At 49.9% G+C, this 14,023-nt stretch overlaps 6 protein-coding genes across 6 annotated transcripts; 3 read left to right on the top strand and 3 right to left on the bottom strand.

Annotated features, from left to right (window-relative positions):
* Nucleotides 1-54: 54 nt before the first annotated feature.
* P170DRAFT_390006 (hexokinase family protein) lies at nt 55-1,834 on the top strand. The gene is made up of 2 exons (XM_024845889.1): nt 55-551; nt 621-1,834. The coding sequence occupies exons 1-2, from the start codon at nt 73-75 to the stop codon at nt 1,816-1,818; spliced, it is 1,677 nt and encodes a 558-aa protein (XP_024701119.1). The 5' UTR covers nt 55-72; the 3' UTR covers nt 1,819-1,834.
* An 84-nt stretch (nt 1,835-1,918) lies between these two features.
* P170DRAFT_458057 (putative haloacid dehalogenase-like hydrolase) lies at nt 1,919-3,620 on the bottom strand. The gene is made up of 3 exons (XM_024851763.1): nt 3,536-3,620; nt 3,265-3,483; nt 1,919-3,213 (listed from the first exon to the last, which is right to left on the bottom strand). Exons 1-3 carry the CDS (start codon nt 3,567-3,569, stop codon nt 2,036-2,038), a joined length of 1,431 nt encoding a protein of 476 aa, XP_024701118.1. The 5' UTR covers nt 3,570-3,620; the 3' UTR covers nt 1,919-2,035.
* Nucleotides 3,621-5,260: 1,640 nt separating this feature from the next.
* P170DRAFT_458056 (sugar porter family MFS transporter) lies at nt 5,261-7,070 on the bottom strand (the record flags this gene model as incomplete). The annotated part of the gene is made up of 5 exons (XM_024851762.1): nt 5,261-5,302; nt 5,462-5,731; nt 5,797-6,129; nt 6,199-6,920; nt 6,992-7,070. 5 exons carry the CDS (start codon nt 7,068-7,070, stop codon nt 5,261-5,263), a joined length of 1,446 nt encoding a protein of 481 aa, XP_024701117.1.
* A 2,842-nt stretch (nt 7,071-9,912) lies between these two features.
* Nucleotides 9,913-10,644, top strand: P170DRAFT_512435 (zinc finger MYND domain-containing protein; the record flags this gene model as incomplete). Its single annotated transcript, XM_024854991.1, has 1 exon — nt 9,913-10,644. The coding sequence occupies one exon, from the start codon at nt 9,913-9,915 to the stop codon at nt 10,609-10,611; it is 699 nt and encodes a 232-aa protein (XP_024701116.1). The 3' UTR covers nt 10,612-10,644.
* Nucleotides 10,645-10,831: 187 nt separating this feature from the next.
* On the bottom strand, nt 10,832-11,721 carry P170DRAFT_439526 (alpha/beta hydrolase). Its single transcript, XM_024849858.1, has 2 exons — nt 11,272-11,721; nt 10,832-11,211 (listed from the first exon to the last, which is right to left on the bottom strand). The coding sequence occupies exons 1-2, from the start codon at nt 11,689-11,691 to the stop codon at nt 10,873-10,875; spliced, it is 759 nt and encodes a 252-aa protein (XP_024701115.1). The 5' UTR covers nt 11,692-11,721; the 3' UTR covers nt 10,832-10,872.
* Nucleotides 11,722-12,629: 908 nt separating this feature from the next.
* Nucleotides 12,630-13,981, top strand: P170DRAFT_458055 (purine and uridine phosphorylase; the record flags this gene model as incomplete). The annotated part of the gene is made up of 2 exons (XM_024851761.1): nt 12,630-12,665; nt 12,719-13,981. 2 exons carry the CDS (start codon nt 12,630-12,632, stop codon nt 13,667-13,669), a joined length of 987 nt encoding a protein of 328 aa, XP_024701114.1. The 3' UTR covers nt 13,670-13,981.
* Nucleotides 13,982-14,023: the final 42 nt, after the last annotated feature.

The following is a 14,023-nucleotide window of genomic DNA, read 5'->3' as shown; positions in this document are numbered from 1 at the left end:
GGGTTGTGTCAGATGCAACATCACCGTGCCCGAGAATCATGCATCGTCAAGAATCGAAGACGGAAAGACAGCATGTCCAGGCCGACCTCAGCCGGCCAGGAGAGCCCGACAGCTATTCCGGACCGGAGCGAATTCCTCGCCAAACTCCTACTAGACGTTGATACGCTCTATCGGTTGTCTTCTCGCCTATCGTCCTTATATCGGAAAATAGCCTCCACCCCCTCCAAGCAGTTTTTCCCTACAGCCATCACCCGGCTGCCGACGGGCCACGAAACCGGTCGCTATCTCGCGGTCTATGTTGGTTTGTCGTATTTGAGGGTGGCCTTCATTGATCTTCTGAAAGACCAACCCATCCAGGGACAGTCGCGTGTCAGGAGAACCCTGGAGAAAGCGTGGCCCATCGAAGAGCATCTGCGACGAGATGACGCGTTCAATTTGTTCACCTGGATTGGAGACTGTATTGCCGAAGTGGTAGCCGACAGTCTCGATAATCCTCGAGAGAGAATGCCAAGCGAACTAACTACAGGGATCTCATTTTGCTTGCCTCTTGAGTATGTTTATATTCTACTCCATTCTTTTGATTCGTTTATTATAAGGTGCTTGTAGCTAATACCAAGCAGGCAAAAGTCACTCGACGAAGCCATTCTGATGCCCACGGGAAAAGGCTTTGTCTTGAGTTCAGATCTAAACCTTCGCCAGGCCTTGCTGCGTGGGTATGAGCGCCACACGCGTAGCTTTGATGAAGACCGCGACCGACCAGGTCCAGCCAAAAAGCGCAAGCTTTACAGTCTACCTACCTTGAAAATCGCTGTTATGACTAACGATACGGGCGCGACCCTTGCGTCGCTAGCATACTCGATCCCTTCGTTACCTAACACCCGCGTGGTTATGGGTTTGATTGTCGGGGCGGGCTGCAACGCGACTGTCCCTTTTCCAATAGCAGACTTGCATGAGTCTAAAACTCGGGATCTTCGGTTGCAGGAACCGGATGCGGTTGAAACACTTGTCTCTACAGAATGGACATTGTCGAGCGCGGCGGCTCCCTTAAATGAACTAGGCATCATAACCGCATGGGACGAAGAACTAGACAAACGATCGAAGCGACCGGGGTTTCAACCGTTTGAGTATATGGTTGGAGGAGCACATGTTGGCGAGCTAGTTCGAATCATCACGTTTGACTGGTTTCATCGAGTTTGCGGAGTTGCGGCCTCTGACCTTCCCCCGAAGCTCGTCCAGGAACGGTCCCTTCAAACCGACTTTTTATCCTTGGAAGTGGCGTCTGCTCACAGCAAAAGAAGACTTGCAGTCACATTATCAAAGCATCTTCCTCCTCCGGAGAAGAGCAGCTGGACATGGACTCCTGAATCAGCAAGTGATCTCCGTGCCATTTCAGCGGCAATACAGGACCGCGCGGCCTCTTTGGTGGCTTCTGCGGTCGTTGGGCTTCTGGTCTGTACGCGCGAGATTCGTCTTCAAAATCCCGAGTCCTCTAGCTCTCCGAATGATAATCAAGAACCCATCAGCAACGAACACCCCCTTGGTTCCGGTTGGAAAAATGGACCCGAGGAGCTGGCGGTCGCAGTCTCGGGTGGTGTGATCCAGCACTACCCGAACTATAAGGCGACGGTTCAGAGATATATCGACCGGCTTATCTTACGCGCGGGCCCGCAGGATGGAGGCAAAAGTGTTTTCCTTCGCGAGGTCAGCGATGGTGGAATTATTGGGGTCGGTGTGCTTGCAGGAATGGCCTCCGGAGAGATAGGAGAAATCATTCTCGGATCATTAGACCGAGACAACCATTTAGATGATGATAACTAGATTCAATCAATTTTTGGACTTCTTTCTGATGTTTTTCGTCTTGTTCTTTTTTTTTTGTTTTTTTTTGCCCTACCGCTACGGTTTCAGGAAATCCTGGTTGCTGAGAAAATATATATCAGATTCCGATTATAGAAAAAAAGGTCTTAACTGGGAACCATAAGCTGGTCTGTCTACACTGAAACTAATTTTAACTGGACATCTTCATCTCTGTGACCTCTCAGGCACACTTCAAAGCCAAATAATCCTTCGCCTCGGTCAACAAACTGCAACAAAAGTCCGGCTCCAACAGCGCCAAATCATCCACCTTATAACTTCCCGTTGCGACCGCAACAACAGAACACCCAGTCTGCTTCGCACACTCGATATCCAGCGGCGTATCGCCAACAATAACAATATCATGAGCCGCCACGCCGCGACCATAGCGAGTCTGCAGTCGCTGCAACGAGTCCTGGAACAACGACTGCCGATCGGGATGGACATCGCCGAACGACGAGATCTCCAGATCAAAGATACTCGTGTCGAAGCCCGCCGCGCGGATCTTCAACAGCGCGTTGGGCCGCGAGTTACCTGTCAACAGGCCGATGCGGAGAGGCGGATCGCATCGGTCTCGCTGGTACTCGGTCAGCCAGCCGAGGATCTCCTTGACGCCGGGACACGGCAGGACGGGGAATCCCTTGGCGTGGGAGTCCTCGAGATACTGCGGGTGCAGGGAGAAGAACCTCTCGGTGGCTTGGGCTTTGTCCTCGACGGCGTGGAAGTCCAGGATGGCGTGGAGGAGGCTGAGATCTGTGCGGCCGTGCAGGCTGACGGGGGTGTTGGCGTGGGTGATGGTCTTGCCTACGACGGCGCTGACGCAGGAGAAGTAAGCGTCGATGCTGAGGTCTTCCGAGCGGCAGAGGGTGCCGTCGATGTCGAAGAGAACGACCATCTCGCGACGAGGAGGGTGAGGCGTTACGAGGACGCGAAGCAGCTCTCTCGAACCGGAGAAGGAGGCCCGGCCGTGCAGAAAGCGGTGGTTGTTCAGGATGTAGCCCTGACCGGGTTGGAGCGAGACCACGAATGCGTTCTTATAGATGGTTTCCTGCAACCTGGCAAAGCCGGAGACCATGGACGCCGAGAGCTGGATGCTGTCGTCAAAGCGGAAACGGAAGATCTGGTCTTCGGTGTCGAAGATCGCCCGCGGGACGAACACGCCGTCGTCGGAGTAGAAGCTAGTGTGCTTGGCGCTGGTCACAAGCTTGTACAGCTCTTCGTCCTCTTGCTTGATGATCTCGAGAATGCGATGGCTATCTGCGAGCAGAGATTCACCACCGGATTCTGATCGACTTTTCAGAGTAGACATCAAGATGCCGGGAGGACTCTGCCAGCCACTTCGGTCGGTGTGGAAGAACAACTCTAAGACCATTGATTAGCGTGTTTCAGCCGGATATAGTATCCGCGGCATACCTTCGGAGCTGTATCCTTTCCCTGTCAGGTTGGGTGCGAAGCGGATATGACTGACACCACTGCCCTGGAGCTTCTCATTCCGGGGCCGGTTGATATCGCCGAGCTGGTTGGCCACTTCTACAAGGGAATCTTCATCACATCCTTCAATAAAGGCAATGCCTTTGGTGAACAGATCTTGCCTGACTCCGTCGATGTCGGAAGGCTCGTGGAACTCCGGGGCTGTTGACATGTTAGATTCCACGGATTATTTGAAGCTGCGATTACAACATACACAGTGGCCCCAAACCGCACTTTGTGACATCCATTGCTGGCCGTGTACTGACTAGGAAATCAATTGGATGATTTTGAATTAGAAGGAAAGAGTGCTTGTGTCTGAACTCCTTCCCTTCAACGACTGGAATCATCGACCCTTTTATACTGTGGTTGCCAGGCCTCCAATCGCTCTAACCCATTGCCACCATGAAGAGCGTCGCCATCTTCAAGGAGATGGTACTTTTGGATTTCTACAGGGGTCTACGACTATTGAACACAATCTCTTCCTCGGTCCTAGTTCTCTCGCACGACATCCAATCACTTGCCCATCTGAGAGTGTCTTATGCACGCTACTCTCTCCCATCTATCCCTTCAAAGTTTGTTGATCTTCTCAGCGCACCTTGCCTTGACTCAGAATCCTAGAACGTGCTGAAAAAGAAGCTAAAGGGGTAGTCTTGTTCCGCGGAACGGTTGATGCCATGGTTCTGTCGCTGCCGGGATGGAAGTGCGTGATGAAAGCGCATCCAGCAAACTTTCTTTGGTATCCCTCAATATCCTGGGCATGTGAATCCAGGGAAGTATAGACCTCGAGGCCTAATTGGTTTCAGATGGCCGGAGAATATATCCAAACACGCTACCGGCGCATCACCTACCAAGAACGGTAGAATATGTGCAGTATTCACAGCCATCTAGATCGATCTATTGATTGATGTCGTGCAGACATGCCGAATATCCGTCTTTGGCGTGAGGACTGAGTCCCTGACAAACCGAAATTACTCACTTCAATCAGATAACTTGTCATTGACATGCATATTCGCATCCCTGCAGCGCTTACATCCGTGCACTGCACGTAATTGCAACTCAAGATCTCCAGGGGAGTGCCCCCTGTTGGCTGCAGAACTCTTCACATTGCAGATGATTAGAGTAGAGATCTACATATCGCCAATTTCTGCAGCCCTCGAAATTCAGCAGAAACTTCAGCCGTCGGGCTCCGAGCACAAAGAAACTCCGATCTCGTATCGAACCAACATAGAACCGTTTCTTCATTGGTATCAATTGTCTCTTAGGCAAGTCTGTCATAGCCAACGTCTCTGTTACATCCCACCGAAGTAGCATTTCCATCGCTAACGCACACAAGAGTACCACTCTTCAGCTTCACATTCACTCAAAATACTACTTCACCCTAGGATCCCATTCCTTCGAATTCGCTCGACACGCGCGTCAAACTCTACACTCCCCTAAGCCTGCATCTCATTTCAATTCCTCCGAGCCCGAAGAACCCGCCTATGCGCCACGCTACTGTACCCGGCCCCCACGGAAGCTAATTCCGTGCAGTAGCTGCGAATGAACACCGAGAAGAGACGGAAAACCGTCGATCAGAGATCCTACCGTACCCCACTACGTCTGCATCTAATATTCTCAACCGAGCTGTTAGTGCGCGGACACGCCGACGAATGCAGAGTCTAGAACAGGCTGATGCAGAGTATCTCCGGTGAATTTCCAGGTGAAGATTCTTCACAGGACGTGTGGCTTGGAATCGGTCGAGATCTGGTACCCTGGTGGTTTGTGCAGGCCCGATACTGTCTTAGGAAAATGAGTTTCTTGTGCCCCTGGTGGCTATTGGGATCTGTCATCCTTTTGCCACTTTGTCTGCTAGTGGGCGGGCCGGACCGTTGGTCCTTCTGTCAACTTGACGTTCGGTTGAACTTTTGATTGTTGGGAAGGGGGAAGAACCGTGCTGTATTCAGTTAATCGTGTCTCGGAGGAAGGAAAGACTGATCTGGATCTATCAAGTTGCTAAAGGTCACACTAAATTTACGGAGAGCAGAGGAGAGGCACATCTGGAATTTGTCCGGTCCGCGAGTTATGGCCACGGTCTTGCATTGTCTATTCCCGCTATCGATAATTTGTAGAATGGCAAATTCTATGGTCTATTCATGCTGACCTCCTCCTCGCCATCTCTCCTTTTCTCGAACAAATGCTCGATATTCTCAAGACTCCGACCCTTTGTCTCCGGCATCAAAAAGCAAACAACGACGGCCACGATCGTAGAGAATCCGTACAGGAAGTACGGACCACTAGGTGAAGATCGTAAAAACAATGGCGCCGTAAGGGTCACGACGAAATTCATAATCCAGTTCGCAACCAGCTCCAACGCGCATACTTTTGCACGCAGCCTAGTGGGAATTATTTCGGAAGCGTAGATCTTTCCAACCTAGAATGATGTTAGTATGTCATTGAATTGTCTAAGAATAGCGATCCCAGGAAAGAGACACCTACCACAGCCCAGGACCAAGAGAAATTGGCCACAAATATGTAAATCAACACAATAACGACCCATTGCGCGGCTTTGGACGAAAGACTGACGGCGTCTTCGGTTATCTCGCCGAACTTGGCATATAAGGAGCCAGTGACTATAAAGCAAATAGACATGATCAAGCCTCCTATAACGAGTGGCATTCGACGGCCCCATCGGTCGATCCAGATCTGAGCTGGGATGGTGCACACCAGCATCACGATACCAGTGACACCGGAAGAAAGGAAGGACGCCTTTTCGGACGTGAAGCCTGCTTGTCGAAAAAGAATGGGGGCATAGTATAGCACCACGTCAATCTAATGGTCGTTAGGGATTTTTCTGCACAGTCTAATAGAATGGATGGTAGCCCAGCAACGTCAACTTACACCAGTCAACTGCTGAAACGACATCAAAAATATCCCCAGCGATGTCCGACCAACATACTTCCGACTGAAGATCTCGCTCCAAGTCGCAAGTGCCTTGTGTCGATCAGACTGCAGGCTCCGCTGAATCTCAGCCAGTTCAGAATCCACAACCGAAGGCGTACGAAGTTTCCCCAGGACTCGCTTCGCATCTTCATTCCGACTGACTTGCACCAGCCACCGCGGCGAAAAGGGTACCAGGAGCAGTCCAAGAGTAAGGACAACAGCCACAGCCGCCTGCACGATAAACGGAACTCGCCACGCCATACTCCCTTCTAGATCGTGCGATCCATACGCGATAAAATACCCCGTCATGATCCCAATGACCACAAACAGCTGCAACAGACACGCCGTGACGCCTCGAATATCCGTCGTGGCAATCTCAACCAGATAGACTGTGGCAACGGAAATCGCCTGCCCCATGCCCATGCCGGTGATGAGCCGGGCGACAATCAGCGCTGCGAAGTTAGGCGCAGTCGCTGAGATGATCGTTCCGATGAGGAAGAGAATACTGCCGATGAAGATGCCCCATTTTCGCGAAATGCGGTCGGAGATGTGGCCGCTGGCGAGGGAGGATACCGACGAGGAGAGGAGAATCGAGGAGACGTAGATCCCCTGTTGCATGGAGGTTAGGTGGCCGATATACTGCGAGAACTGTTCCATCTGGGTAATGACACCAATTGAGCCTGGGCATTTTGCAGGGTCGTTAGATTCTTTGTCATAATATCCCACTGCAAGGCTGTTTAGACCGACGAACCTGTGTCCAGACCATAACAGAGACCAGACAGCGAGACATGGCTAGCAATCAAGAAGATCTTCAGCTTTGGAGAAAACATTGCCGCCGCTCTCCAGCCGAGTGGTGAAGTTCAGAAAGAAAATAATGCTGAAAAGGGACAAATCCTCCCCTCTGTTGGGCACGGTCGCCAGCGTTGCAGCAGGAATTAATGCGTTGGGAATACACATCATGGGATCCCGCGGAATACCAATGCGCAGGGCCTCTAGACTAGTGGGAGACATATTGTACAAGGGTGTGTTTATGGATTCGTCCTAGACCGCTCCTGTAGCTGCACTTCCTCGCCAATCACAGCGGATGGCGGGAGCGATCAGCGCCATCAGCATTTAGGGCGATGTAACCACAGATGCAAGCCTTCCGCGTCTGGGATCTAATCAAAGAAAGGAGAGGATAGTCGGAAGCTGCGTTAGCAGGCAGGTGTGGGTTAACTGGGTTTCCACCCGTCGATGCCACCGATAGATTGAGGGCATCGCGAATTAGGGCTTTCGAGGGTCACCCGGATAATTACTCCCAGCCAATGAAAAACTAAAGCCAACTTGTTGAGAGACTGGGATTTTACCTTCTTTGTGCACAAAAGTACGGGAAAATCTCTTTCCTTACAGTCATGGATGTCCCAAACCATCATGCTGGGGATAAGATTGAGAAGTTCTCGATAATGCCATTACGTGATAATTGCAATATCCTGATTCATCAAAATATGAAGTCAACTAATGCCATGCAAAACCAATGATGGCACTTGCAAGATTTAACGCTTCAACTTAAATAGAATCATAACAAGACAGTTCTTTGGGCTCATATGTCCATAGAAATGAGTCAAAACCAGGGTGCCAATAGAGAACTTGAATTCTGAGTGAAGCTATTCACAAGTAGCAATCTCGCAGGGAGCGTAGGAGCCATCCTAGAAGAAAGCCACATGGTTATCTATCCTCTCACATAAAGACAGGTAGAGACTTAAAGGTAGTATCGGATTATCACCTTAGGACAATCAAACCGATGAATGACATAGCAACGCGAAATAATATGGGTGGAAATAGCGGCGTTCCGTGTGCACACACAACAGCCTAGTTGTGCAGTAAAGATCAATACATAGACAATACTGCTACGGTATCATGATTCGAACTTGTAAATGAATACCCATGGTCGAGAACATGCGCCCGTATAAGATTGGTCGGATTGACTCATGAGCAATCCATCAGGCGGGCGTGGACTGGTCGAGCAGCTTGAGCTTTGGCCAGATCTTGATCGATGCACCCATGGAATGGGCTAGAACAGGTTATGGCATATCCTTTTTGACCAATTCGGGTAGTTGGAGTTGATTCAACGGAACTTCTGGTAGATCTGTCGCGACTTGAATAGGGCGACAAAAGGCTATCCTAATCGAACTCCTAACGCCGACAAGCTCATCACACGCGAAAAGGATAGTCAGACAGACCATGTATCAAGAACACGATCATGTGTCGGCACCAAAAATCGAGACAAATGTCCCAGACGCGTCATATTAAGGTTGTCTTTGTCCTTCTCGTCGAATGGGCAGTCGGCGGATGCTGTCGCAATTAGGGTTTTGTGGGGATGGCCGCATGCGGAAATCGTGGATGGCTCGACCATCGGGACAATGCAATGTTCCCTCCGGAGAGCCCGCAGCCCGTCATTGACTCTGGGGAAATACAATGAAAGTTTAATACGGTTTAGGATTCCATGGCACTTGGTTTTGACGGTTGACAGTTGTGGTTGTCATTTCCTGCCCCAGGTTTAGAACGACTTACGGGATAGGATGGTGTCAACTGCAATGCTTTGGGAACCTCCTATCAATGAACTGGTATTCAAACAATAGACATCGTCTTAATATCGAACGCTTAGCCCAAAGTTCCGAGATAACGGTATGATACGAGCTTGGACAACTTAACGATCTAAAAATAAAAAGAAGAAGAAAAGAAAAAGCAAAAGCAACTTTACGTTGTAACCCCCAGATGGCATTTCTGACTCAAACGAGGTTTGATAAATGGTTATAATATTTTAAAATGTGGTGACATGCGCTATTCCCATTCTTTACTTATGTTGAATCTCCAAAGCGCGTTCGTAGCCATTTTGAATCGATCCCACTAAGATGCCGCGTTGAAGTCAGTTTCAATCAGTTGTGAAAAGCCTGGCAGCGGCTGAGGAAATGTCTTGGAATCTTTTACTTCGAACTGGTCCCAATTGGCTTGTTCTGACAGGTATCCGGAATTATTGGTGTGTTTGAATCTGCATATGCAGTCCGCCGTGCTGCATTTTTAGGTGGACGGAGATGGCCGTAGTTCGAACGCCATAAACAAAATGAAACACACCTAGCCCTTGGATTGATTGACATTCTATGCCCCTGGTACGATATTGTCGTTACAGCTTTACCAGCGATATTGGCATCAAATCCATGTCGAACGAACTTTCAGCTAGCCACCGGCCAACAGCTGAAACAGCGAGCCAGCAAACCACACCTGCAAAAACCCGGAAAATTGAAATGACCACAACCAGTTTGGATTGAAATCTGCCCTCAGCCTTCTGATTTATCCAATGACCGATTTGATCTCTCCGAATATGCGTACGACGCGGGTATGCACAAGCATAGTGTCGCACTAGCGTCACCCTCAACCGGGATGAGGTCCAATAGAACATCACGGATAGAACAGCCCCGATGCAGTGATATGAGGAGTCCAAACCATCGACAGCAAATGTGAACAGTCATTGTAGACCGCCTCGATGTCGTCGTCGTACAAGTACAAACAGTCCGTTTCCCCGCAAAAAAAGAAAAAAGAAAAGCCCCGACTCCCAGAACCAGTTCAAATAAGGCCCATCCCTCTCCTTCCTGCCATCTTCCTAGTTCACCACAACTGGGCTCATCCTCTACCAAAATGTCCGACACCGAAGAGGCAAACACCTGCAACATCTGCACCACAACCTCCGACGACCGGCCTCTAAAACGCTGCGCGAAATGCAGAACCCAATGGTACTGCTCGCGAGAATGCCAAAAAGCCGACTGGAAGAGCCACAAGCGAATCTGCAGTAAGATCGCCGCCCTCAGTACCCCAGATCCCGACGACGACAAAAAGAGCAAGAAGGTCTATCTGCCGCCCACGAATCTCGACGTCCAGATCGCCATGCCCTTCCACGAACTCGACAAAAGAACGTGGCTCTACAACCGCCCCAAAGAAGACGTCTACAAGCTGCTCATCGACGTGTACCGGCTTCGCATGGACGACAACCTCGTATACATGGACAAAAGAACGCCCTACTCTCTCTACGCCGGGGCTGAGAATGCTCGGGAGGGATTCGTCAAGTTCCTGCGAAGGATTGATAAAAAGCGATCAACACGAGCCCTGTTGCCGATGTGGTGGTCGGCGGAGAATTCGAAGGCGTGTTTGAAATACGGGATGAAAGATGGGTGGAGTTCGTTTGCGAAGAAAGTTGATACGGAACTCATCATTGAACATTATCGCATGCCGACGCTGCCGACGCAGATGAGGCTGTTTGCCGAATTGATTTACGGGTGTGCACCATCTGGCGGCACTGCGTTGCACATGATCCAGTTGATGATGAAAAGGGAGACGTGAGTTGGTTGTGGCGCGTTGAGTTAGGGCTTGTCTTTAGAGGGTCACCTTGGCTGAGTGCTTTCGCTTTGAGATGTATTTTGATGGACCAGATTTAAATCTATCAATCTTGGGCAAATGAAGTATTTCAATTTCAAAGGACCAGAGTCTATCATAGCGGTTGTAGCACTATCTTCAAGGCCAATGCTTCTTTAGACACAGCGCATAAGTGGCAAAAGCAGAGCAGAGATTCTCAGTTTCTTCTATCATTCAATATTCACTAACTCATACATAAGTCACAGTCCCGGCAATCTCCTGAATCACTTCAGCCACGGCCTGCGGCTGGCTCAGCATAGCAAAATGTCCCCCGTCAACGGGGTATGTGCGCACAACACCTTCCCCGGGGATCCCAGCTACCATCTGTTGCGCGGCAAGGGAAAATGAAGCATCCAGATTACACAGAATGTAGCTAGTCGGCACATCACGGTAGGCCTCATAGGTCATGGGAGTGCGCATGGCCTCTGGCGCATGGTGAACCAATGCAGCGAGATGCTTCGCGGCAGTCTCATCATCCATGTCGTTGTAGAAGCTTTCCCTCGGATTCTTAGGATACATTTTGTTGTCCTGGACGATGGATTAGCTATTTTGCACCTCGAAAAAAGGATGTGATAGTGAAGTGCTCACCTCTAACGTCATGAATGGGTCCAATCCGCTGGGTAGAAACGACTCGACGCTTGCTCCCGCAGGAACCAGGAAAGCAGCTTGATATATTAACCCGACCACGCCGCCCTTTTTGCCCTGTGCGGCAAGGTCTTTCCGGGCGAGACCCTTCACGCTCTCTGTGCCGGGAACTCCGGCGTACGAGTGCAGAACTAGAATGACCTCTTTGCCCTGGGCGATCAGGTCATTCAAGTACGCTTTGCGGATATGATCGGCGTCATCATAGGCTGTGGTTGTCGAAGGACCACCGGCAGATGGTAGTGTTACTGTCTCAGCTTGGTATCCTTGTGCTCGAAGTATGTTGGCGACTGGTTCAAAGGTGCTGCCTAGGTGCCAGGCACCTGGAATGAGCAAAATGGTCGGCTTTTCTCTGATGTCAGTCATGGTTGGAAAGTCTGTTAAGATAACAAGAAGCCCAAGGGTTCGTGGGAATGAAGCTTTATCGCAACCACCGACTAGTGGGCGTTTGCGCCATAAATACTGGGAAAAGAAATGGGGGCCGGTTATTTTTCGTGCGGGAACGAAGGATTCGACCGGTGATCTCTTTCCAATCACCTTAACCCCATACAGTAGTTGGGGCCAAATTTAGTCAATAGCAAGCGCTTACTCCGGGGTATGATGATGCACTGAGGGACACTACGCAGTACGAAGTCAAAGATCAGGCCACTCGTCTTCCGAGTTTGTTTATATGTGGAGGAAGTCATATAGAAATATTGGAGCTACAATGACCTAGAAAAGACAGTTCATTTCCCTCCTGAAATAATCCTATTTTATCATATGCCTGTCAATAGCGTTAAATGCCAAGGCCAAAGTTTCATTTCTTAATCGTCACGCAACTCAGTCGACCAACAGAAAGCCTCATGGTCGATGTCCAATGCCCCGCTCTCAGCCTCGCTCGGCGGCCATGTGTCGCGATACGCCTACCATCTGCCCTTGACGTGCTATCCCCCACGAGGCTCCTTTAAGTCCGGGGATGATTTGATGCAAACAACAATTATCATAACACTGAGTCGGTACGATGGTCTTGAGAAGTTCAGCGATGCGAGAGAGGAAACGTGCAGCGCCGTCTAACGACGATGGAGCTGTCTCAGAGGATGCTACAGAAAAAGCTTTTGATTGTTCCATCGCCACGTCGGAGTCTAGCTCCGAGGTTCGGCCTCGGAAGAAGCATAAGACACGGCGTACGGCTTCCCCCGATGCCGTTGACAGCGTATTATGCACCAACCCCATTCTGAATCATTCGGAACCTTTGGCACCCAGCCGGAGCAGGTGTATAAAGAGCAATTCAAACGACCAAGAAGCCAAAGAACAGCCTAGTGACAATGGAGATATTTTACCTGGCACTCGTCATGACAATGGTGAGAAGCTCGGATGCGAATATCCGGGTCAATCTCGTTTTTCGAATGACAAGTATACAGTCGGGTGGATCTGTTCCATACGTACCGAGTACGTTGCTGCCCAAGAGTTTCTAGACGAGGAACACGGAATCCCTCAATCTGTCGATGTACACGACAACAATATCTACGCCCTGGGTAGGATGCGAGATCATAATGTGGTCATTGTGCTCTTGACAGACGGGAAAGACCGGACATCTTCCGCAGCAGCTGTCGCGCGAGACATGTTACATAGTTTTCCCAATATCAGAATTGGGCTCACGGTCGGCGTCGCAAGTGGTGCTCCGAGCCAACAGCATGATATTCGCCTGGGCGATATCGTGGTGAGTTCTCCGGGTAATGGAAAGGGTGGAGTATTCCAGTCAGATTTCGGAAAACAGATACAAGACAGAGATTTTGAAATGACGGGGTTCTTGAACCAGCCACCAACGCTGCTACGGAACGCGGTCAATGGTCTGCGCGCGGATATCGAGGCAAAAGGGCATCGTTTCGAACAGGCCATTGATGATATCATTTCGCGCAACCAAAGGTTGCAGAAGAAATTTCAACGCCCGGGACCGGATGCGGACAAACTCTTCAGATCTGATATTGTGCATTCCTCACTTTGTACCGACTCCTGTACTGATGATCCGTCTTTACTGATTCCGCGCGCGGAACGGACCGAAGAAGACGACAACCCCGCTGTTCACTATGGTTTAATTTGCTCCGGAAATCAACTGATTGATGATGCTACTACTCGGGATAGGTTTGCGACCGAGCGGAATGTTCTATGTTTTAAAATGGAGGCAGCAGGACTCATGAACCATTTTCCATGTCTTGTGATCTGTGGAATATGCGACTACGCGGATACCCACCAGAATGATGAATGGCAGGGATTTGCCGCAATGACGGCGGCTTCGTACGCCAAAAGCCTTCTGTTGATAATCCCTTTGACCAAGGCTGAACGAAGTCATATCAGAGGCGGGTAGGGGTTGAGGTGTGGTAAAAAGCCTTCGGCAGAGAGCCGGAATATGTCTCAATGAGATCTATAATCAGATGTCGCTCTAGATCAACGAGAGAATGGAGTTGCAGTATTTGAATGGGTACTAGCAAATGGCGAAGGCAAACCTCCCTCGGAGCCGATTTATATAGCAAAGTGTATTTACGGCGATGACTCGGACGTGGAAAGGGCTGTTTGTGATGATACACGGCTATCCACAAAGTCAGCATCAAACCCTTCAATCGACAGTAATGAGAATAATACATTGGTAGAAGTTCGGGTCGGTGATTGGATCGAAAATGCTTCTTGAATAACATGTGCTCGTCAGCATCTCGGAAATATA

The sequence above is a fragment of the Aspergillus steynii genome, assembly GCF_002849105.1.
Source record: "Aspergillus steynii IBT 23096 chromosome Unknown P170scaffold_7, whole genome shotgun sequence".
Classification (NCBI taxonomy): domain Eukaryota; kingdom Fungi; phylum Ascomycota; class Eurotiomycetes; order Eurotiales; family Aspergillaceae; genus Aspergillus; species Aspergillus steynii.
Note: the sequence above shows the minus strand (reverse complement) of the source record. Positions and strands in the feature narration are given on the sequence as shown.

Excerpts from the sequence above, each read along its gene's own strand:
- P170DRAFT_458057 (XM_024851763.1), bottom strand. The coding sequence starts at position 3,569 with ATGGATGTCACAAAGTGCGGTTTGGGGCCACTGT. Across the intron at positions 3,484-3,535 it reads GTGCGGTTTGGGGCCACTGT|CCCCGGAGTTCCACGAGCCT; the intron begins GTATGTTGTAAT and ends ACATGTCAACAG. Across the intron at positions 3,214-3,264 it reads GAAAGGATACAGCTCCGAAG|AGTTGTTCTTCCACACCGAC; the intron begins GTATGCCGCGGA and ends CAATGGTCTTAG.
- P170DRAFT_439526 (XM_024849858.1), bottom strand. The coding sequence starts at position 11,691 with ATGACTGACATCAGAGAAAAGCCGACCATTTTGCTCATTCCAGGTGCC. Across the intron at positions 11,212-11,271 it reads ACCCATTCATGACGTTAGAG|GACAACAAAATGTATCCTAA; the intron begins GTGAGCACTTCA and ends TCCATCGTCCAG.
- P170DRAFT_390006 (XM_024845889.1), top strand. The coding sequence starts at position 73 with ATGTCCAGGCCGACCTCAGCCGGCCAGGAGAGCCCGACAGCTATTCCG. Across the intron at positions 552-620 it reads TCATTTTGCTTGCCTCTTGA|GCAAAAGTCACTCGACGAAG; the intron begins GTATGTTTATAT and ends AATACCAAGCAG.